General features: G+C 48.0%; 1 protein-coding gene across 2 annotated transcripts in view; it reads left to right on the top strand.

Moving 5' to 3' along the window:
• LOC144128881 (uncharacterized) overlaps positions 1-25,172 on the top strand; it is a 57,927-nt gene that overhangs the window by 19,121 nt on the left and 13,634 nt on the right. For both annotated transcript variants that reach the window (XM_077662654.1, XM_077662655.1), the window contains exons 7-9: positions 12,482-12,577; positions 18,456-18,554; positions 20,128-20,226. In XM_077662654.1, coding sequence (XP_077518780.1) covers positions 12,482-12,577; positions 18,456-18,554; positions 20,128-20,226 — 294 coding nt within the window. The remainder of the gene's footprint in view (positions 1-12,481; positions 12,578-18,455; positions 18,555-20,127; positions 20,227-25,172) is intronic.

A 25,172-nucleotide genomic window follows, 5' to 3' on the forward strand; every position in this document is an offset into this window, starting at 1 on the left:
TCAGCTTCAGGGATTTGGTAAGAAAATTCGACGGAACTTCGTAATAACGAAGCATCTTGCAACAATTGTGAGATAAAATTACATACGTTATTCTGAAATATTCGGTAATCTGAAATGCGTAGTACTGAAAGTTTTTTTACATTGAAAATATAGGCATTTTAGCGGGGATTTTAAAAAAAATTCGTAAATCTGAAAATTTCGTTAATCTGATGTTCGTAGTAACGAGATTTTACTGTATCAAGTGTGCCCTGTCACATTTAAAAAAATTTCATACATTGTAGTTTTGAGTTAAAATCCTTCACAGTTAGTTTTACAGCAAACATCTGCTGCAGTGGGGCATTTTATGCATTGTGCTCGTCTTGCAATTTCCTAATGGAAGGCACAAAATTCTGCTTGCAAACTAAATGCCAGAAGCCATTGTGATGTAAGCTAATAACACAATCTCTTCTCAGTGTGTTCCTACATACTGTGCCGCCTCTAGCGGCCGGCGCCAACCCTATATGAAATTCTGGTGGGAGCTTCGTGACGGAAAAGCATTGAAGGACTCTGGTATTACAGTATAAACACGCTGTTGCGTTTTTTATGGGGCTGTGAAAAAAAACTTACCTGCCGGGACATTTAGTAGCCGGGGCGCGCATGAAAAAAAATGTGCATTGTTGTCTGTCATTTTTGTTGAATGTCTAGTAAGGGCAACATCTATTTTAAAGCCTTTGTGGCTCTCTTGATCGTTCGTACTCGCATAAATTCCTGAACGTCTTCCAATGGCTCTGTCTGCCTGATTAGCCATTGGTGCAAGGGAGTAAATAGCAAAGAGGGAATGCACGTGGAGTGGCTGAAGTTTGAGCAGTGGTGTGTGATTCTGCGCAGTTTTCGTGCCAGCCACTTTAATTCTACGCAATCCTCACCTATTGGAACCTAGAAATTTCTTTTAAGTTATAGTCATTGAGGCAACAAGGCAAATTCGGGTGACAGAAGCATACCTCGGAACCAACCCACGCCACAGTATCTTGTAAAGCTCTTCCCAGGTGGCACATTTTCGTTTTTGCACCTTGGGGTCGTTTGCATTCGCTCCTGGTGATGGAACTGCACCAACAGCTGCAGCAAAACTCGTGCCGTCCTCAAGTGTGCTCGGTGTCGGCTCGGATGGAGCATGCTTGTAACCGCCAATGGAATCTAGAGTTGTGCTTTGGCCGGTCTGCCGTTACCGTTCCATGTGCGTTAAACATAGCCTGTTAAAATTCCTGGTAAAGCACTACCGTGAAGTGACATTCGCAACATAGCTTGCGGGAACGGTGTCACAGTTGCAGCATTACAGCCTGGTCAGTGTTGCATGGTTTTTTACGGGAGCTTGGATGGGACCAGCTCACGAAAGCTTAGCAGCCAGGAATGTAACAGCTGGTAACAGCAGAAATTTTAAAAGCTGTTTGTAAATTATGGGGTCTATGCAGAGCTTTTAAGTTTGACTTGATACTCGCAAAGACCACCTTGACAGGTTTGTTACATTAGAACTGGGCCGTCGAAATCCTTTCGGGGGTCCCTTTAACAAGTTGGTGGCGCTCCTTTTTGATTTTCCTTTTTGTCAGACCCTTGATTACTCTTGCAAACAGCATGGCGTGGCACTAGGTTCTGTTTGAAGATGCTTGTGTAGTCTCGTGTGGCACTCTGCTTACGCAGATAGACCAGAAAGAGGTGCTTCATTGCACATTCTATGTCTGCTTAGCCAACGTTGCATGCTTTTGCGGCTGTTGTGCTCCTAAGTTTGCGAAATGTTATGTAAAATGCTTAGCATACAAGCGAAGAATGCTTTTGGCAAAAGGATCTGTAGTTGAGAACGCTTTGAACAGACTGCCTAGCTCGGGCTGGAACGCTTTCATTAATCTGATGGTGCACACTGTGAATGGGTGCTGCCACCTTTCGATTACCAATGCAGAGAAAGTCGGTAGTGCACTAGCGCTATAAGTCTTCAATCTTTGTACTTGTGCAGAGCTTTCTCTGCTCAAAGAAAGATGAAAGATTCGTGCGCAGTTTACCTATCCCATATTAGTTCTAGTTTTTTCAGTCGGATTAGATTGTAATATTACTGCTGATCCTGTGGCACATTACCTGATAGTGCTGATGTGTTTTTAGCACGCTTGTTATCATTTGCTCCCATTTGATCACTGCCGTTGCAACTGCACTCAAATGGTGGGCTGGACAGTGTTCATGGCATCGTTAGTCAACTATAAGCCTAGCTACGAAATAAAAGGGGGCATGACATGCATGCATTGCATCAGCATCATGTGGCATCATTTTTCATTCACGTGAATACTACTTGAGGGTTGACTCATTTAATACTTGCTTACCAGGAAGGGCCGGGATTCTAAGTTCTATTCTTTTAACTTTTTGTTACTATTTGTGAAGTGCCGCACAGCTCAAGACAAGGGCTCATGAGCACTTTATTATCCTAACCATACAGGTCTATCTTGTTTCACATATAGTGGAAACACAGCAGCTATAGTTGCCCAGCAAGAAGCTCTTCTGTGTAGCCTCTCAGATATGATAGCTGTGGTTATTCAGCGCCATCTGTCTGCAAGGGTACTTCCAAGCTGGATTTCTCATTTAGCTACCGTTATGCCCTTGTATATAAGCCGCAAGGTGTGCGTCTGTCCACCATTGTGAAAGTGGCGAGACAGCTGGGCAAGAAATTTTAATATCCTTTTGCTTTGATTTTTATGTAGTAATTCTATTCTCATAACGCTGACTGTGCAGATTAACGTCTCCTCTGCCTGTCGCTAACTGCTAATGCTGCTGCTCAGGGTTGCCGCAGTCTGAGTGCTCATTTGTACCGGCTTTGCTCAGGGGTGTACTGGGAAGCTGGCTTTCCTCCTGATCTTCGTCAGTCGAGCATGGCATCAGGCAAGTTTGGGTGCTGGTAGTGCCGCCACCATTGCTGCTGCTTGCTGCGAGCTTCATTTACTACAGTTAGGGAAGCTACTAACGTCTTCACGGCAGTGATTCCTCTGCATGCCATTAGCTTTGCAGTTCAGGCACACTGACAAGGGCTGCAAGCTGTTGTCCTGAAACGCCTGCCGAAATAAAGGTGCCCCATTCATGTGTAGTTCTCAGTTCGAATCTAACATAACATGGAGGACAGACAAGGCCTCTAAAAAGGTAGTTCTCCAGTGTTGCAGGGTAAAAGCCCTCCTGACTGAAGCATAATGCTGTCCTGCTGGATATGTATTTAGTCTGTTTACATTGCATATCATATGGAGTTTTAATATGAGGCGCTCACCCAGAGCAGAAGTTGAAGCTCAGGTCCTTCAAAACTGTGCAACTCTGCAAAAGTGAAGAGTCCTTATTAGGAGAAAGAGGTACAGTTGTTGCCTTAACTCATGCCCTGCTGTAGCAAATTCACGGAAGTTTAATCTTTCTGCTAAAGTCTTGATGCATGTTCGAGGAATGGTGCATGCTTTGCATATCCTGCAAGTCTTTTTTCTGCATTAAGAGTTCTCAGTTTATGCTTGACTGCCTGCGTTTGCTTTGCTTTATTGGGTGCTTGCATAATAAATGTTTAGTGATGAAAGCTGCATGAAAATTGCCAAGCCTCTCAAGAAGCTCTGTGAGGAACTTGCTTGCTGGGGTGGTGGCACTGGTCGGGGCATTTTTTGGTGCAGTGTCACCTCTTAATTGTTAGGGTCAAGTTCTTGCTGCAGTAATAACTTTTTACAAAACTGTGGCCTGTCGTGTGGACTGTCAATCACATAATTAAGCCCACATCTCTTGTCTTGCCCACACCATCTCGCAGCACAGCTCATTGCTTAATATTCCTTTGCTGTTTACCTAAGGGCTTGAATCTTGCATGGCACTGGTGATCAGTGCAGTAGGTCTCCTGGTTTGTAAGTGCTGTGCCTTCAGTTGCACGCATTTATTCGATGGCCAACCTTGTCTGCCTGTCGCTAGTAAATTTCTGAATGAATGAGTTAGTTCACAGCTCAATCAGTTCGCATGTCACAAAAAGGTGTTCCTTAGCAGAGCTGTGGTGGATAATTTGCCCGAGCACTTTTTTAAGGTTGAAGGTCTTGCCTCAGGCCATGTAGTGTTGATCTGCAGCCATTATGTAGGAGGAAGTCATTCTCTAGTGGCTCTGTCTTGAGCATTAGCAAGCACAACCTGCATCATTGAACGCCTGTTTTTGTGGTCTGTGAACATTTAAAAAAAATTTTTTGGTGTTATGAAGACATAATAGCACTATGTGTTTGGTACAGGAAGACTTGTGTGGTTCTGTAGCTGCGGCTAGAGTGCCACCACCCCATAGCAGCTACTTGTTGGAGACTGTATGCAAGGCTTTCAGGTTATTCTTCCCATAAAGCCCCTCGTGAATGCACTATTACATTTGCAGGAAACAGATGTGACAGTACACAGAGCATGTGCGCGGGTGTCGCATGGTCTGGTACTGCTTGATTGGTGACAGCTTTGCCATTGCTGTTGCATTTGTAGAATGGCGGCTTTACGACTATGGGGGAGGGTTATGGCAGCCTTGTTATGAATAGAAAACCTGCCTAGGATATTGGCGAAGTCTCAAGTTGATAGTCGGATTTTGTGGGGGGTGGTAGTGAGGGGTATGGGGGGGGTTGGGCGGAGGAGGGCGGTGGCATCCGGCTGAAGCCTCTTGTTTCCGGTTTTTGCAGGGGTGTCGACGTCTCGCTATTGCTAGAGGCAGGAAGAGTTAGGTCTCGGGGGCGCGCGTGGTGTGCTTGGCTCCGGGGCCCTCAAGGCTGCCGATACTCTCCCTCCGCCTCTGGCACCACCACCATTGCGCCGCGCCCGGATTGGCATTCTCCTCCGCACTCTGCAGTTGCTCCCTCTTCCTGCTCTTCCCCCACCACCCCAATCTTTGTTATTGTTTGTTGTTTCTTCTTCTCTTTATTATTTTTTTCTGTCTGCTTTCTTTTTTGTTGTTGGATGATGTAGCACATGCGCCACAACACACACCTACACAACCACATTTTCACGTCCTTTTATTCACCCCCCCCCCCCCTTCTTCACAAATCTTTCCTTGTTATAGAAGCACATGCATGGACATGTGTTATGCAGGTCTTCCTGTTTGTTATTTTTTCCCTTTGGGTTGTTAGCTTTATTCCCAGTCCCTTCAATTTTCATCAAGAGCAAAGCTCTTGTAAAATCTGATTGCCTCTCTTTTGGGAAACAGGCCAACAAATGGATTTTCTTTCCTAGTTTAGAAGTTGTAGTGCTCTATTAATTTATTGTTTGCAAGTGTGTCAGCTTTGTACAGAGAATATCGCCAGCTGGGGTTGTTTGCTATTTGGCAACATGGTGTTGCGTGTGTACCTGTGTGACTTTGTCCTTGGCAGGGGTTCCTTTCTAGTAACATTAACAAGCGCTTCTTTTTCTTTTTTACATATTGCACTCATTCCGTAGGCTGCTATGTCCTCTCACTTTTTTTTTCGCAAGTTCACAGGTCTGCACACAATCCTGAACATTACCTGTTGCTTTTTTCTTTGCTATCCTATGCATTTTTTTTTCCCTCCCTGTGACAGGGTCATGTGTGCATGTCTCATGTGGTGGTGTTTGGAACAACAATGCTTTCATTCTGTTTTGTTTGAATATATGTTGCTTGCCAAAATAAGGGTATATTTATAAAAATTTTCTTTAAGTCATCCTGGTCGGACTATCATGTCTACACTACTGTTGATATAAGAATTCTCGAAGTAATAAAGTTGAGTTCTTGCACAAGGACAGATGAAGCATGCATGTGTTGTTTCTCTTTTGTATTTTATTTATTCACACCTTGTTAACATTTGGTTTTCGGGGGCCCCTTTTTTTTTTTCCTTTACTGCTTGTTATTCACTTTGTTTACTTGCTTTGGCTGTTAGAAGCTGGCAGGTAAGTTTAGAGGGATTGCAGCAACTGCATTGGTGCTAAAACCAGTCGGCTAGCATTTCCATTTGGAGAAACTGCGTGCCATTGGCAAGGTTCATATGCACAGTCTTTGATCTTGCTGGAAGCTACCTAGTGTGCTTCTGCCCTGCCTCTAAGCATGTGTGCTTGCCACCTCTGGCTTCTGAGTCATCGGTACTGTGCTTTATTTTGGGATCGAAAATTCCTTGAAGTCCAGAAAATTGTGGAATGGTGCATTGTGCCCTGCCATGAGATGTTTAGCTGAGGAAACATTTTCTCCAAAATGTTACCTGTTGGCTAACTAGGACTGTTCCGCAGTACAGCTGTTTGTGCACTGTGCCCAAGCTTTATAGTAGCTTGCTCACTGGGATGTGCCGATATGCGCACTTGCTTTTTCGTGTTCATAGAATGGTTTGCTTGGATTGCTTAGCATAAGTAAACGGGTTGTGTTCAGCTTTGGCTTTATAGTGACTGGCTGTGGAATGTTTGAGAAGTTTAGCTCTGTGCTGTTTAGTTGTAACCAAATACAAGCACCTTACGTGCAAGCACTGAGTGCACATCCTGCTGCTGTATGGTGCATGGCATACTTGGAACACTTCCGGGTAGAACTAAGCAAAGCTCTGCACTGCAAATGATTTCCTTGGAAACTTCAGAGTAACCAGGAGTATTTTGTTGTGTACCACCTCTAAAGGGTATTTTAACGTGTTCATTTTGTCATGTCACCGATGGATCGCTTCGCATCCGTGCGGTTTGCGGCCACCAATACCGAACCGTGCAACGAAGCCGTGGATAGCTAAGTAAGCTTCAAAGAGCGTGCGAAAGCTTATTTGCAAGGTTGCTATTCCCATTCGCTGGTGGTTTAAAAAGCAGGTTCCGCCAGTGGCTCACTGGTGATTGGAGCTTTGCTCAAAACAATTGGTTTGCCTACCAGTGGGCATTACACACAGGAATTAGGGCTCCGAAAATTGCTGTCACAGTGAGCATGTAAATGCCGCATCTGTCATGCAAAGCATGTAGCACAAAGACAAACTGCTGTCACATTGGCACTTGCAATCCCGATGGAATCTGATTCCGTTTGAAGTGCGAAGTGGCTTGTCATGCAACGCTGCTACACGTTCCTAAATCGATCTTGATAGACAGCTTCGCCTTCTAAATGAATGGCGGGCATTGCATGCACACGTTCAATAAAACTTGTAGATGTTTCACCACAGTTTTTCAGATTGTAGTATTGACAAAACTGAAGATGAACACAGGACAAGCGCTTGTTTCATGACATCCTTCTGGCATTGTGCAAATTTGTCTTGGCAGTGCACTTCACTTCCTTCTGAAACCATGCACAAATGGTGGCAACGAAATGGGGTTGTAAGCAGATAAAAGAAAAATAATACACTGTTGAAAATTCATGTGACTGTGGCAGCACAGCCGCACTTGCGCGCTGTACATTTCATGTTTAGGATGTGTTTGAATGTTTCCCATGCTTCAGGGCTTGGAGTTGCGGAGGATCGGGCTCACTTGCAATTTAATTGCCTAGTAGTGATGCAGCTGCAATAATTTGTCACGGTCAGAATTGCCTGTGTGACAGTGGTATTTAGTGATACTTCGTCTTGCCTCCACTGCATTCTGTTAGGCATGCAAAAGCATAATATGCCAAAGTACCCGACCATGGTGTCCTTGCCGTCTGGTCACTAATTTGGGCTATAGGCTTTGTCAGTACCATGATAATGTACCGTGGTTGAGTACTTGGTTGCAACTCTTAATCGTAAATCCGTGTAGTGGAGCTTGCCGCAGATGGTGATGCTGATTTGTGTAAAGGTGCTGCATGGGACTTTTCTCTATTTGTGTGTGCAAGCAGCTGCATGCTGTTTTGTCTTGAAAACCTTTGACTTTTGTATTTGGCATGGGTGTCAAAACTAAAAACTGCAATGTTAGAAACTGAAATTTTAACCTCCATGGCAAGTGCGATTCAGAGTTCTTATGTAGAAATAAAACAGACCACAATGCCATTGGTTGAGATTATTGCTACAGTTGATCTGCCTGCCAGTCCCTGGGTGTTTAATTTCATTGGTGGCGTTTTTCTCCTTTCTTTCAGTCCATTGATCAATGCAGAAGCTTGAGCTAGCGTTAGTGATGGACTTCACAGAGCTCAGGACTGTGAAAAGCATTTGACAGGGCAGTGAGCTCCAAACTGGCATAATGTAATTTTAGTTGTTTGCAGGTTGTTTCAGCCCCCATTTCACTAGCAAAAGAAAGGGCAGTAAATTCCATTTCTCTTCACACCTATCTTCATAGCGCTAGAGAGTGACAGGGTGCAGCCTTCGAATCACAGCCAAAGACTCCCTGTGCCCTCACTGAATTTTTTTTTTAATAATTCGAAGGCCGGAATAAAGCGTGCACGCGTCACCATTGTAGCACATCGATGGGTCAGGTACTGTGCCACACATAAATGTTGATCGAGTCTTCTACTCTGAAACAAAGTGGCTTCGTATTCACTCTTACTCTGAACTGCCATGCAATACTGGTGCTGTTTTGCAGTGTAGTGGCGCGTATGGAACCGTTGGGTGTGGGGCCAGCACATTCAAATGGTGGATATGTTGGTCAAACAACGAGCTCCCCTTATTTTTGTTTTATCATGACACGCATGTATCCTGTTGCTGTGTGGAAGTGGATTGAAGGGAAAGGGGTTACAGTGTGTAAATAAAACAGCTGACCTGCCAGAGGGTCTCCGCAGCCCACTTGACCAGCCGGCAGATTTCACACTTGGTTTACAGTAGCCATTTCGTTCTCGCAAACGTTGCTTGCAGTCACCGCCTTCGTACAGGAGTTTTATCATTACGCGGAGACCCACTTGCACCTGCGCTGTTGGCTCCTCGTGGAACACGCTATGCGGAAGCACTCGCAACATTACGAAAGCTTGATGCTCGGTCCTTCTTTGCATCTGTGTGTCTGTGTGTGTCTGCATGCATTCGTGTGCTTGGGAAGTCGGCGTGTACTGACGCGCGCGCGTGTGCCCACCCCCGCCCAGGGCGCCACCACACCGTGTTCCAGGGGTTCCTGCGCCATGGCAGTGTCTACCTGGGTCGGCCCGCCTGGCACTGAGCAGAGAAGCCCCGCAGCTGCCGGCTATCGCTTCTCTCTCTGTCTCTCTGGCCTGCCCCGCCTCCTTCCTTCCTTCTTTCCCCTCCCCCGTTGTTCTTGTAAAGCTTCCCCCCACCCCTTTCTCTCTCTGTCCCACTCACACCCCTGCCGACTCTTTCCTATTTTTCTTCTAATTTGTTTTGACTAATCCCTGGGATGGTGATGCGCGCCGTTGGTAGACGTGTCGCGTGCGATCCCACCCTTCTTCCGGCCCCTTCCTTCCTTCCGGCGGTCGACCAGAGAAAGTGCCGTTGCCAGCTGGCGCAACTGGGAGCCCATGGCAGCCGGTGACTACTAGAGCGCTGCGGTCGGCGCAAAAACGCTGTGGCAGCTGTTGTAGGGAAAGGAGCTACTGCCGCATTTACTGCAATGAGGACGCGCGCCCGGGCTCCGACCCTAGGTCACCCTCTACGCTGGCGTCCCCTCAAGCCAATGGCTTCCTTTCTGCATGCGAATTCGAAGAGCCCGACTGAGGCGCGCGCTGGCATGTAGTTAGCGGGCTCTTTGGCGAGGATTCCTTTTTTTTTGCTTGTTTGATGGATTTAGACGCTGGCAGGCCCCAATGAGGCAAGCATTCGTCGAGCCAGCTACTGGAAATTGCTGGCTTGCTGCTCGTGCCAGCGCTCGCGCAGCTCCTTGACGTGTGCACCAGGCTGACATCCGAAATAATGACTGGGCACAGGGACGTGTGCGCTTTGCGCGAGGGTGACCGCCGGAAAGCTTTGGTCCGCACATGGCTTGTGCGTTTTTTTTTTTCCTGCGTGTGGTTGCTTTCTTTAGCTGTCGCCGGTTATCGGGAGCCTGCCGGCTGTTTAGGAGGAGTTTCTCGCGGAACATAACTGCAGAATGCCTTGTTTTCCTTGCTCTCTTGTCTCCGTTTCTTTTTCTCTTGTGGACTCGTCAACGGCCTTACCGTCACTACGAGAATCTCAGGCGCCCCACTTCTCCCGTTCTTCCCCTTCAGCCCTACCGAAAAGCAGCTCTGAAAGGCCTTGTCTAGTGTCCTCGACGAAGTGCGCCAAATTGAGAGCGGTGCCTGCTACTGTTTTTGTTTTTTGTGTTGCGCAGACCGCCACTTCCTCGAATGTTTTACGTTGGTCTGTGCCCTTAGACCTCCTGCCCTTTCTGTCTGCTCCTCCTCCTCTTTCCCCCGAATTCTCTGTCCCTCGCGCCTCTTGAACAAGCGTCTGAGTTCTGCTGAAATCTGTCGACCCTGTGCCTCCCGTCTGTGTCATGTGACCCCCACACACAAACAACAAAGGCGCTTGCTATGCTGGACGTCACTAACAGAACCGAAGAGAATGCAAGCTGTTTGTACATAACAAATAAAAAAGAATACAAGGACGTGAAAAAGACGGTGTTGCAGACGTGGTTTTTCTTTGTGCCATTATCTCGCGACAGGAGCCCTCTGGTGATGAAGCCTGTCAATGAGGTATGCCTTCCTGCTGGTAACTGGGCATAAACATTTACGAAGTTTCGACTGGTGACTGCAGTGGGGTTTGTGCGGTAACAGCGCGGTTCTCCATGGAGCGTGGTTGCTATCCTTAAAAACTCCAGGACGTGCGTGGTAGTTTATGTAGCCATGGATTCTGTATTGCGGAGGTAGTGCTTTGTTATCGCAGTCTGGTAGCTGTCTAGGACAAACTGTGCACTTGTCATAGCAGCTCATGCCCGGTAATATGCGGTGTGGATGTCGCTGTCCTTGAAGCGGGCACATCCTTGGTCATTTAAGCACTGCAGTGTGCCCCGGAAATAACTGCACGATAGCATTTCTGTTCCCTTATCGATCTGTTGCGGGCTATACATAGCGGTGTAGTTATGTGCTAACGGCTAAAGAAATGGTGTGTTGTCGCGTTTGAAAACATGGAGGACGTACATTGCAATCAAGGTCTTCCACATCGCCGCGGGCCTACTTCGACTCGGGATTATTTTGAATCCGCTTTTTCCATATTACTTCGCTTCTTTTGTTTTTGGCTTGACATCGCTCTGCGTCATCATACAATTATCATATGGTAATAAGCGCCGCACAGAACGGGTAGCAGGCTTACATTTAAGTTTGGCCTGTCAGCGTCGGCGGGCAGACGTTGTACAAACGTACGAATGCGAAGGTGGTGTAGCACTTTCCGAAAATATTTCGATACGATTCCGATCCATTTCGTTTGGTACTTGTATCGAGCGCTCTAAACGCCATAACCACGAGCATAGTAGTGGTTCGTGATTTCGCTTTGGGACCTGTACGTGGCTCCCACCACGTGCAACAAACAGCTTTCGAGTTGTTTTCCGCACCGTCCGCTGCTGCATGATCTTTCGGCGATAAGTGCTTTAAACTTGCCTCGTTACCTGGTGTCGTGTGTTGCGAAAGCTCGAGGTGGACGATTTCATTCTGTGTTTTGGTCGGCATGTGTGTGCATAATTTTGTTCTTAAATTTGTCCGCATCGTCGTGCCTCAGTACCTGCACCGAGGCCAATAGTGGATGGGGTGAAATGTTTGGGGAAATAATGGAGTCTTTCGCGAAGCTACCATGCTACATTACAATGAACTTTATACGCCGCTCGCTCTTTGACTGCATAGAACACACGCAGCATACGCACCTCATGAGGTTGATGGTTTGCTGCTACCAGAGCTTTGTTTTTCAGTGGGTCGATTATCGGATTCTGGAGTACCAAACGTAAGGAATGCTAGACCCAATGGACATTGGAGCTCCCGTGGATGTCCAAAGTAGTTTCAATGCCCATTGAGAGACGTTGTGGTCCTCCAAATACTGAACACTGCTCGTTTTGTGGTCTCTCTCTGGCTGCATTTCCATTGTGCCGAATCTAAGTCGCAAATGGTACCAATACAATGTCTCTGCACAAAGCAAGTGCCACACCGGACTACAGATTTAAGCCCAGACCGCGCGTCTCGCGGTTCAACAAGCGGCAGGCTTGAAGGTATCTGGTCATCAAGTGACCGATTCTCTTGAATAACACATGGTAAGAACCTTGCGGCTGCTGCCGGGGCTTGGATGTCCTGTGTTGCGGACAAACAACTATTATTAAACCGCTGAAAAACCGAAGCGTGAGTATTTGGCCTCTCCAGCGAAGGCAGTGACGTTCCTACACCTCTGTCGCACTGCGGAAAGCAGGCATCTTTACTAGCTCGATCTGGGTATTCGTCTTTAGATTACCCGTCGACGATGCAACGGCGCATATGAACAGTGTGTTAAAATGCTCCAACGAGGTACCAAAGGAGAACTGCACAGAATCACGTTCGTTTCCTTTGTCCTGCACTGTGTCCGCGAAGCTGTATCGCTCTGTGTGACCTGTGCAACGTGGGAGCACTGCTGACTGGCAGCACGAATCGTGGTCCGTTCTCGTGACCTCTGTATCGCTTCCTAATTCGACGGTAGCGACGAAGAAGCGAAGTGGAGATGCAAAGGCGTGAATGTTTTCACCGCGTCTCTTTCAGAATCCGACAGTGAGAGCACCTTCGGAACGCCCCAGAAGAACCACGCATCGCCTGCGCCGCGCTGCGGACGAGCTGGAGGCAGGAGTCCTCAAAAAGGTGCGTGTATCGCGTTCGGGTGTTGTTGTTCCCCTCACAAAATGGCACATACCCACAAGGGGGATTGGCCATAACCAGGCGGTGTCTATTTAAATTGCAGAATGCATATGGCAAGCGTGGGATTACCTAACAAAATTGTGTAACTGTTTCCGTAGTAGAGGAGGTTGCAGGAGGTTGGGGCGACCTAACAAACTGAAAATTAGGTAAGGGAATCAGTAAAAAAAATTGAGAGAGTAGGAATTGCAAATAGTAGTTACTCAAATACGAAAGCTTATGATGGTATGGGCAGTGCGAAAGCTTATTACGTTCGGTACTTCATCATCAGCCTGACTGCGCCCACTGCAGGGCAAAGGCCTCTCCCATGTCTCTCCAATTAACCCTGTCCTGTGCCAGCTGCGGCCACCGTACCCCCGCAAACTTTTTAATCTCATCCGCCAACCTGACTTTCTGCCGCCCCCTGCTACGCTTGCCTTCTCTTGGGATCCATTCCGTTTAGGACCAGCGGTTATCTTGCCTTCGCATCACATGCCCTGCCCAAGCCCCTTAATACCCCTGTCTCACGGCATTACTCGAAGGCCTTTCCGGCAAAGGCGCTTCTTTTCACCAAAGGACCGAAAGCTCAAAGGAACAGCGACGCAGCTACACGATGCAGCCCAAAGGTGAAACAGTCGTCGAGGCTTAGCACCCGCTGCTGTGTTTGAGGCGGCTCAAGTGAGTGTTTTAAGATTATAGTGGGGAATTCTGTTCATTCGTTGAGCTCAGACAATTTTTGTGTCAAATTGCTTCCCTAAAAGAACTGCAACAGCTGCTCTCCTCAGCAGCAGCGGGTTTTGTTTATTGCCTTGGCCACCAGGGGCACTCGGTGTTGCTGCAACACTTTTACTTCACTATACTTTTACTGTCTTGAAATCTGGGCATAGAATATAAACACCCGCACAAAAAGCGAAGGCAGGCACACCTTTCGTATTGTTTTAAAGGTATTTTCAAGCAGTGTTGGCTGCATGCATTTTTTTCATTACTTTTACTTTTTGGCGATGGACGGCACTGCGATCGCATGTTCTCGAAGGCCGCGCCTTGAGGCCCCAAAGGTCTCAGGCGGGCGCCTTCGCCTCCAAGGTTCTTAGCAGCAAAGGTGCAACATTTGTGCCGTGTAGCTGCACTCCTTGCGCCTTTGGATATAAGGACCTGACTCTCAAAGGCGTTTGCGGTGCCTGTGTGACAGGGGTATTATTCCCCTTGATTTCGATTAGGATGTCATTATACCGCGTTTGTTCCCTCACCCACTCTGCTTGCTTCAGGTCTCTTGACATTACACCTATAATTTTTTCTTTCCATTTCTCGCTGCGTTGTCCATAACCTAGGTTGAGCCGTTTTCGTTAGCCTCCACGTTTCATGGCAAAAATACAGAACTAGTGCTCAGCGTCGCAAACCGCGCTACCATATATGAGCCCATATACCATGGTGTATTGGTAACAGCTGGGGATAAGTGTTAATGGAGGATACCTTAGTAATCTGCGATTCGCAGATGACGTACATTGCCATGCTAAGTCAGTCAGGGGATGAATTGCAAAGCAGGATCAATTACTCAGACAGGCAGAGCAGAACGGCGGGTCTAAAAATTCACATGCAGAAAACCAAAGTAATTTTCAACAGTCTCGGTAGGGAACAGCAGTTTAAAATTGGTAGCGATATGCTGCAAGTGGTAAGGGAATACATCTACTTATGGCAGGTAGTGACCACAGATACAAATCACGTGAGCGAAGTAACCAGAATAAGAATGGGGTGGAGCAAATTTGGCAGGTTCTCTCAGATCATTCGTGGTAAAACAGCGCGGAAAAACACGAGGACGGAACAAACACGACAACACGAGCGCTGTGTTTGTTCCGTCTTCGTGTTTTTCCGCGCTGTTTTACCATGGATAGTAGTAAACAACTTGCTCAGCTTTCCGTACTTCTAAATCTCAGATCATGAATGGCAGTTTGCCAATATCCCCCAAGAGAAAAGCAACAGCTGTACCTTACCGGTACTCGCCTATGGGTCAGAAACGTGGAGGATAACGAAAAGGGTTCAACTTCAGTTAACTACAAAGCTGAGGGCTTTGGAAAAGAAAATGATAGGTGTAACGTTAAGATACAGGAAGAGTGCAGAGTGGGTCAGGGGACAAACGAGGGTTAATGACATCCTAGTCGAAATCAACTGGAAGGAATGGGATTGGGTTAGGCAAGATAACGGGTGGGCCCTTGAGGGTAACGGACTGGATTGCAAGAGAAGGCAAGCGTAGCCGGGGGCGGCAGAGAGTTAGATGGGTGGATGGGATTAAGTTTATCGGGGATAGGGTGGCCGCAGATGGCTCAGGAGAAGGTTAATTGGAGAGACATGGGAGAGGCCTTTGCCCTGCAGTGGGCGTCAGGGCTGAGCGACACGGTCTCGCACTGCTCTTCGTTTATTTTTTATTTATTTATTTACAAAATACTGCGGACACTGAGTCCAAGCAGGGTGGGCGAACAAGTCAATCAAACCACAAAGAAAACGCAACACTTAAAAAAAGAACACAATATAGCAATAATTTGTTAAAACTCATGGGACAATGGTTTAATTAGCTGATTTCAATCTGTTATTGTGCGTGGAAAAAACGAAAACTTGTGTCTGTTCTAGCGAATATAGGGGTTAGAGACCTGGGATGGTGTTGACGAGTTTGTGTGGTTGGTGCCGGCGTTAAGAATGATGAGGGATCTAAACCAAGTTTGTTATGTAATAAGAGAAAAAATTCTAACCTAAGCTTTCTTCTACGATGTTCAAGTGGTTCAATTTTATTAACCTCCATTAAAGTAGTTGGGCAGTCAGTCCTTGCATATCTATTAAAAATAAACCTGACAGCTCTTCTCTCTATTCTTTCCAGATTGAAAGCGCGGTCGCGTGCTTAGGGCGGGCCGATATTACGGGATTTAGGATTGCTCTGTGGGAGCAAAACTTACATTCGTCGCTGTGCACCCAAGGGTAGAGGTGCGTCATATAAATGGGAGAGTAACCGCCAGGTTACCTCGACTTTTCATGAGTGTCTTGTTTTCCGGGGGGTACTTAATCTGGAGAGCGATAAATAACTTCGCGAGAGGTCACATCTTCCCTTCGCGTTGCAGATTCTTACATCCATCCCCAACCCGTGTCCCTCCCACATTATCTGGACGCCGACGCATGTGTCTCCCTATCGGGAAACGAGGCAACTCACACCGCAGCCCGAGGTTTCACGAGCTGGGCTGTGGCTCTCGATCGAATACCTATAGGCGTCGTGTTAACGAGAGACTCGAGAACGTTTCAGAAGCGCGCTCGTAAAGAGAGGAAACAAAGGCACTGCCGTATTGCTTCAACTCTTTCCCAACCATGGTGAAGACGTCCATTTTTTTTTGGACCTTGATTCTTATTTTTGTGTTAAGAAACTGTTAGGCTCGTTATGTTGCGTCGCGCTAATAAATGTAGCTAAATGAACGTGCTTTTACTGAGTGGGAAGTATTACCCAGAGCCCGAGTAAACACTGCAAAAATTTAATTCCCCAAACGCAAATTTTGAGTGAAGATCAGAAAAAAAGGGGGTAAATATATGCTTATATCTCAAAATGAGAAATGAAAAAAAAACAGAATATACAAAATGCTCCTTATTATGCCAATAAAACGTGCTTTTAAACCTAGCGTTATAGCTAGCAAAGTCTTCAGTGCTGTCAAAATTCGAGTCAACCATTATAACCGATGTGTATTGCGGCGTACCGCCGCTCTAAGGGCTGGCTTTCTTTCAGGTTGAAACTGCACTCTCTGCGCACGAGGCGGCAAAACTTCGCTGGCGAATGATACAGGCACCCTGCAGATACGAAATATCGCATTGTAAACATCAGTAGACGATTTGAACAGAGCGCGAAAGCGAAATTTTCATACGACCTTTTACCCCGCCGCGGTGGCTCAGTGGTTAGGGCGCTCGACTACTGATCCGGAGTTCCCGGGTTCGAACCCGACCGCGGCGGCTGCGTTTTTATGGAGGAAAAACGCTAAGGCGCCCGTGTGCTGTGCGATGTCAGTGCACGTTAAAGATCCCCAGGTGGTCGAAATTATTCCGGAGCCCTCCATTACGGCACCTCTTCTTCCTTTCTTCTTTCACTTCCTCCTTTATCCCTTCCCTTACGGCGCGGTTCAGGTGTCCAACGATATATGAGACAAATACTGCGCCATTTCCTTTCCACCAAAAACCAATTATTATTATTATTATTATTATTATTATTATTATTATTATTATTATTATTATTATTATTGTTATTATTATTATTATTATTATTATTATTATTATTATTATTATTATTATTATTATTATTATTATTATTATTATTATACGACCTTCCGCCACGGTTCCGGGCAGGTTTCGTTCATTCTTGCTGTCAGAACTACTGAAATCTGACGACCTGGAATCATCATCGAACACGCTGCTTCTAAAGTCAGGACCGTCCATCGACGGTGCGGCAGGGTCGAGAGATGCTGCTAGGTACCGCACCTGGCGACGGACCCCGCGTGGGCGCGCATGGCTTTCAGCGATCATGCCGCGGCACCGGTTTCACTTCGGCAGAGATCAAACTGCATAGAAATTAAACTTTAATCCCCAATCAATCTGCGGGATTGCGCAACGTTCCGGGCGCCGCAGCGAGAGCTTGATATAGGTGCTCATAATCATCGATCACTGGCAATCGACACTCTGTAGGCGTCGTTGGAAAAGAATTGATCGCACGAGAAATTCGGGTTCAAAATCCCAAAGTGTTCGATGCTTAACCTTACATTGAGAAAGCGCGTCAGGCAGTGGGCTGCGACACGCGTCTGGGTCTTCTTCAGGGACACCGGAACTTTTTTTTTTTTGAGTGGGGGCCAAGAATTGGAGCTTATTTTGTTATTTAATCAATGCTCAGTTCATAATAAATTTTATATTTTGCTAATATTCTTTATTTTTCAATGTTCAAAGGTCGTCACGTTGTAGTGACGACATTCCAGCAGTCAGGAAGACAACGAAACGGCTTCCAAAAGAAACTGTTTCGCAGCCACTAAGAATTGAATGACTCGGCGGCGGCAATAGCCACAAGTGTGCTCGGCGGTCATCGAACTGAATGCCTGCCTGAATGCCTGAATGCCTGAATGCCAGGAATGATGCAATGTGAAGGATTGATGTTAAGAGGTTGTTAACGTCAACGAATTGTGTGGTCAAAGAGGACGGATATCCGCGACGCCCGGAAAGTTGCAGATATGCTGACTATAAAGATTGTCATTTGTGATAAGGTGAACAGGATTTGTGACGTAGAAAGGTCTCGCTCGTGAGCGCTGTTAATCGAGTATGTTGTTTTCATTCTGCCATTGAATCTTTAACCGGCTGCTGCTCAAAACATGGAAGAAAGTTACGGAATTGAAAGGGTGGAGGGAAATTGGATGGGCGCGTTGCAAGGCGGGGACTGCAATACAGAAGAGCAAATCGGCTTTTATTATTATTTTTAGCCGTTGTCGTTGGGCTTTCGGGCTTCTCAGCGCGTTCCTGCTTCCTGGGAAATTTTGCCGGGAGCGAAGTGCAATATCGTTTGACTGTAGCGAGCAGTTAGGCGAATTTGAAGCAAGTACGGTGTAGACTTGAACATTTATCCCGCCTTTATCGTACTGCAAGGGCTTACTATGCGAATGCGCATAGATAGCCAGGACGTTGTCGGAACAGATTTGGCCTATCTTTCATTGATGTCTGGTTCAGGAAATGTTTGTTGCATCGGACGAATTTTTAGCGCAGTTCAGCCCATGGGACCGCGAAGTTCTTGACGAAATCGGTAGTGTGGTCTTCTTAACCATGTCTCCGTTTGGCGCTTTTCTTTCAGGTGGCGAGGAATCGGAAACCTTCCAGGTCAAAACGCTTGCTCAAATTCGGCGGGAGAAGGCCGCCGCGCGCGACACACCTGTGACAAGTACAGAAGAAGGTAAGTTTGATCTTCGCTGACGCTGCTGTGCGTGAAAGTTGTTGTTGTTGCCTGAAAAGATGATGGCACATACCCAGGGTGGGGGATTGGTCAGGGTTTGGTGCAGGTCCAAACTTCGCTGCTGCTACTGCTGCTACCGCTGATGATGATGACGATTATTGCGGGTTTCGCCGCGGTGACAGAGTTTCTCAATATTATCTGGAGGGGAAGCTGGCGCCACCGTCTATACAAGTTTCTTAAAGAGCAGTTCATCCTCCGCGGTAATGCCGGGAAAACGAGGTTCCTTATTTGGCTTGGCTATAGTGTTGACCGAAAACATTGATTTCGCATCGTGATTGGCTGTTTCGCCGCGAGGCTCTCGTCTGCACGCGCGTTGGCTTATTTTAATAGTGCGTTTATCACTTCCCTAATAAATTGAACACAAGTGTCACGCTGGTATGCAAACTTTCGCGGCATTTCTTCGGGGTTTGCGGCGATAAGGGTCGTATTGTTGCGGCTTAATCCACATTTCATGCCCAACAATAGCCAAGCCAAATCAGAACCTGATATTCCCGACATTCCTGCACCTCTCCTTGTTGCATCATGCGCAGCGCCGCCAGCTTTCGCTCTAGGCATTCTCTAGGCAATATTAAGAAACTCTGTCATGGTGCTGTCGGTTCGCTCAGCAGATAATAGACATCATCATCGTCGACTAGGCCGAGCCCATTGCGCAATAAATGCCTCTTGGTTTCCTATTCTGTCCTGCATCAGCTGTCACTACTGTATCCTGGCAATTATTCCTGTATCATCTCCAGACCTTTTCTACCTTATACGCACTGCGTTGCCTGAACTGACCACATGTTGTGTGGCCTACACATCGTATGTCCTTATGCGTTAACTCTAGTTTCTTCTCGAATCCGCGAGGCTTTCTTTTTGTCTCTTAACGTCATATACTACCTCCATAATTTCTCTTTCAGTAGATCGCTGCATGGTCTCTAAGGCTACGCGCATTGTGAGATATGTTTAAGCCTTTACGCATGCTGACCCGCATACGCGATGCGGAAGCGATTAAATGCGTGAACATCATTGTGGCGGGTTTTACAGAGAAGAAAAAAGTAGAGGGCGGAGGCAAAGGCTTACGGTAATGGGTCCCCAGTGTCTGAAAGCGTTGCTTAAGCGGATCACTGGCGGCCGTTCGCGTTAGCAACGTTCACGTGCATTGCTTCCCGTCTTGCCTTTTCAAACGCGAGCCATACGCGTTCCGAAGCTGGCCTCGTACAGGGCGCCGCAGAACAAACGCTGTTGGCTCGCGTGTGAGACGAGCAACAGCAGCTGCATCCGCTGTGAACGCTGCACCCTATAGATCGCACCACGCGCGTAATCTTATAGAGGTTAGAACGAAAGCGCCATGAAATACTTTACTAGGCCTGGAAAGAAAGCGCGGCAAAAAAAAGAGAACGAAACAACTAAGTTGCTTGTATATAAGGAAAGCTCGATTTGAGTCAGTTGCATCCTTACGAGCTGTGTATGTCACATGCGTGTCTCGCGTGAACTTTGCACTTGACTCTCCATCGAACGTTGTGGTTCCTTTCAGAGGCGGACGCCTCGGTCACGGTCGACTCGGAGCGGATACGGGAGGAGCAGCTGCTGAAGCGCATCCTGGGGGTTTCTGAAGTGTACACGGTTGCCCAAGGTAACGTATACGCAGCGCGGTATACCCGCTCATTGAGCCTGTTCAAGCCTATGTGAAAGGGCGCTGAGTGGATGCTGCTACTCAAGAACGAACGGGCAGATGTCACTGCCCGGCACACGTAGACGCGCTGTAGAAAATATGAGTACACTGACTGCCATGGTTGCCATGACGCAGAACATCAAGTGTGGAGTTGTCCACTTGTTCATCCGCAGGTTAGATTGCGAAAGCGCAGCCTCCCATCGCACCCCGTCGTAATCCCCCACTGCGCTGCTTTCCGGCTGCTCTTTGCCCATTGCCGGCCGGGCACCTCCATGGTGGGATTGGGGAGGAGGGTGCTAAATAGGTGCTGGAACTGGTATTTAAATGAAGCTTATGCCGGCTTGCTGACAACGGTCACTAATAGCTGGCATCCGTGTATTACCACTGCGAACGTAATGGGAAGAGCAAAGTAGTTTTGTTTTGTTTTTCTCTGAAAGAACGCCCTAACAGCGCACACCGAACTCTGTAGAACTTTCGTCCTCGCTTAAAAGGGTATCTACACAAAATTTCGAACGCAAGCAAACGATTTTATGTCTTTAATGGACCCGCAGCGGTGGCTCAGTGGTTAGGGCGCTCGGCTGCTGACCTGGAGTTCCCGGGCTCGAACCCGACCGCGGCGGCTGCGTTTTTATGGGGGAAAAACGCTAAGGCGCCCGTGTGCTGTGCGATGTCAGTGCACGTTAAAGATCCCCAGGTGGTCGAAATTATTCCGGAGCCCTCCACTACGGCACCTCTTCCTTTCTTCTTTCACTCCCTCGTTTATCTCTTCCCTTACGGCGCGGTTCAGGTGTCCAACGATATACGGGACAGATACTGCGCCATTTCCTTTCCCCAAAAACCAATTATTATTATTCTGTTTAATGGCCGTTAGGGGATGCCTTCTATCAAGTTTTAGTCGCAGGCCTTGAGTGGAACACAACATTATTTAATACGGTTTTGAATGTTGTCCTATGAGCCGCTCGGCATTTCCACCCTCATCCAGTGACGTCAAGGTGCACTTGCCCCAATTATTGTGACGTCACCGAACCCTGTGGTTGTTCACATGAGCAACCAGTGCTTGCCGATGACAGCGACGACATCAGTATTGTGATAGTCCAGGTTGGCCGGTCGACCCTGGTGTTAAGGTGCACCTCAGCTCTTGCGCCGACCGAGCGACCGAGACGGAAACTGGCGGTACAGAACCATTTGTAAATAATTATTCACATTGCGCACTGGTGTTTCCAGCTAATTTTCGTTATTTCCTATAGGCCTCTTTCAAGCCAGTAAAAACGGACACACTAGAACTTTGTTTAAGTACATCTTTAACGTTTCTCAGGGGCGCTAACTTCTACAGCGATGTTAGTAGGTTTCAGGCAGTAATACCAGTGGTGGTGGTGGTAAAAACATTTATTAATTATAGAGAGAGGTGTTGGGGTCCGTGACCTGAAGGGTCACGCCCTTACAACCACTAGGTGGGGATGCCTAGTCAGGCACCCCATTGGCGGTTGCCGCAGCCCGGGCACGCTGCGTTAAGGCCCTTTGGGCCCGGAGGGTGCAGCAGCCGGACAGGGTCGCCTCCCAGTCCTCTCGGGTGGGGTTTGGGATAGGGGGTAGGGATGGGTTCTGCTGGCAGGCCCACACCATGTGGTAGGTGTCCGACACCTCCCCACAGTGTGAGCACCGCCCGTCGAATTGAGGATTGAAATGCTTTAGAGTTGCCGGGCACATCATCGTGTTAGTGAGCAGGCGCAGGAGTACCCGCTCGTTGGCCTTCCCCAGCCCTTTGCAAGGAGTGGGAAGAGTTTGGTGGGTGGATTTGTAGTAATCGCATATTTCCTTAAAAGTGTAAACCGGATTGAAATCGGAGTCCTGGTCATCGTCGGGTCCCGAGGGAAACGCCCGGAGAGAGAGCGCGCGGGCGGCGGCGTCGGCTGCTTCGTTTCCGTGGAGGCCTTGGTGACCTGGAGCCCAGATAATAGATCGGTGCGCAGGATCGGAGTCTCGGCTACAATTTTGATAGATGCGATAAGCCAGGGGAGTAGCCCACCCTTGCTCGACGTTTCGACAAACCCCTCGCGAGTCGGTGATTATGTATTTGGAGGAGGAGTCGGAGGCTGCCAGGGCGATGGCGACCTCTTCTGCGTGAATTGCTGACTGGGCCTTGAAAGTAAGGGCGTCTACTGTTTTGCCCTCGTGGACGACCGCGGCCATGTACCATCCCTTGGGGTCCGGGCCGGAGGCGTCCACGTAGAAGACTCCTGGTTTATTCCCAAAATGGCGGTCCAAGGCTTCCGCCCGCGCCTGGCGCCTGCCATTATGGTCCTCTTTGGACATGTTGGTGGGGAGAGGCCGTACGTGGAGGGCGCGTCTCCAGTGTACGGGAAGGCGGCATCTCTCCTCTGTGAATTGGGTGTGCTGGATGTGAAGTCGGGCTAGAAGGCGGCGACCCGACCCTGTCCTGACCAGAAGGCAGCTTTCATGTTGTGGTTACTTTTACCGCACACGGTCGCACTGACACCACATATGCCCCAAATGCGCCACATTGCGCTTAACCAGATAAGCTGCGTCATGGTGTTAAAAATTGGGAAAATTCCGCCAAACTGCTGCCAATGATCAACTTATTATCCAGCCAGGCATGATAACCTTAGTTGTCGCCGCCGTTTCAGCACGCTGCAATTCGTTAAAGTCCGCTCACAATGAACATGACTTGTCACGCGGCAGACGTTCTTTATATGCCGAAGCTCGCAGTAAGGAGGTTGCAAAAAGAAGTATTTACCATATGCGCGAGTCGCCATCGCTCCGGCGAAGTTCTAACACGCATTTTTTCAGTTCGAACCTGCTTTTAACTCAGCTAGAAATCAATGCTAGCAGCACACGCATCAAGATTGAGGACGATCAACGTATTATAGGCCTGAGTACGTGTCTTGATAATCTGCCCTTCGTGACCTCTCCAGTATATAGCTCTTCCCTGTTATCTTGACCTCCCGTGCGCGTTCGCAGAATTAGGATGCGTCATGGATGAGAAACGTGGAGAAAGGCCGGAGCAGCCTGCATGAGCGGTATGGACGCTGATTTGGGTTGAAGCGTGGTCGTGTTTCCATAGCTATAGCGCTAGTCATCCCCATTACCACGCGTGTAATCGTCATTAATTTTGTTGCCTAACCTTTTGCCGCAGGGCATATAAAGTTAAGAAGTGGCGTTAGAAAGTCGTGCAAGTAAGCATGGAGTCCAGTCTCATGTGAGTAAGAGAGAGGCAGAGAAACATTTATTAACTTAAGTGGGAAGAAGGCCCCCAAGGAGCGGAGACCTTAGTCAAGAGCTCCATTTGCTGTAGCTATCCGAATGGCCCGCGCTGTCAGGTTACATTGGTCGTCCAGAGTCAACAGAGCTATAGACAGGGCGGCTTCCCACTGGTACGGGGAGGGGTGCGGTATGGGGATGTTCTGAGGGAGGATTGGGGCATTTCCATGTAGAATAGAGTAAGGTGGGATGCGCGCCACAAAAGGGGAGGGGGCAATTTTCGGGATAACATGTGGGATAAAAGGTGTGCCTAAGCGCAAGATGGGGAAAAGTGTTGGCCTTGAGTTGCCGTCAGAAGGCCAGGGAGATTTTTGTGAGGTGGTTATGTTCTGCGGGACAGTCGGCAATGTTGGAGTATGTGCGAATAGGTGAGTAGAATGGCCTCCGCTTTCTCTAGGCTGGTATGGCCTTCCACTAGCAACCGGCGCATAAGTTCTCGGGCTGTCGCATGAACGCGCGCATTGCCAGGGAGCGACATATATGGCCAGGTGTCCAGACGAGCTGGGTTATCGGGATGTGGCGGGTGCGATGTAGGATACTATGCGCGATAGAAGAGATACGTGCTTGTGCGTAGCTGTGGTTGTCCGTCAACCACGAAACAAAAGTGTGAGTCATTGCTCGGAGAAAGACAGCCCTGCCTCCCGAAGAACCCGGCCACGCACCTGGGCACGTCCTTAGCAGGTGCTGCACAGTGTGGGCATTTGTCAGGAGTTTGTAAACTCTGGCTACGCCACTAGTGCCCGAACCGCCAGGGTAAGAGCCACTCCGACCCGGAGGCGCCTGGAGAGACCTCCTTCACCAGAGTTTGACTAGGGGAAGGGGGTAGGTACACGGGGGAACGAGAGCGCGTGTACGCTGCCTTAGGGATGCAGAGGATGTTAAGTGGGTTAGGAGTGGATCGGCCAGGAGGGAGGTAGGAAGAGGTTGAGGTACGCCTGGTGCATGGGAAAGAGCATCAGCTGCGGTGTTATGCATATCTGTATTTGCCTGAACCACGGTGTAAGATATATAGGTGAGGATAGAACACACGAAACGCCAGCGGCCAGATGAATTACCATCGTCGCACCTCCAAACCGGGCCTTTAATCATAATGTCTGCAATCCGCCGAGCGGTGAAACTTGTGAAACTTCTCTGACAGAAAAAAAAAGATACATGAACTAAGAGTTTTAGAAGCCTGATGGGGCTAAAACGCGTCGTCGGTCATAAAATTCGCCCATTGGCTGTAGGGAAGTTAGGTCACCAGAGAGGCAGTGACTTCATTTTCGGTAAAGGTACCAACAGCTTCTAATTGCCAACGCATAATGTAATTAGGTGTCGCTGTGCATTTCTTTTTTACGCGCGTGCTATAGCGGGTGCGCAGCGACGAACCCAGGGGACGGTGGCAAACGAACGAATCAACGATGTGATGAACAAATGAAAGAGCGGTGAGAACGCCAGGCTCGCGTTACTGCTTTGTCATCAAGGCGCCAGTATTCTTACCCGTGTAACAGGTTTAGTAACAAGGTTCAGTAGCAAGTGGGCCCTTAAAAGGGCTCTCAATTAATAACCGAGGGAAGTTAAGGAGCTTACGTGCGAATTATGCGAAGGCTTTGCAATTCTATTCCAATTCTATTAATAATAATAATAAT

The sequence above is a fragment of the Amblyomma americanum genome, chromosome 4 (genome assembly GCF_052857255.1).
Source record: "Amblyomma americanum isolate KBUSLIRL-KWMA chromosome 4, ASM5285725v1, whole genome shotgun sequence".
Taxonomy (NCBI): domain Eukaryota; kingdom Metazoa; phylum Arthropoda; class Arachnida; order Ixodida; family Ixodidae; genus Amblyomma; species Amblyomma americanum.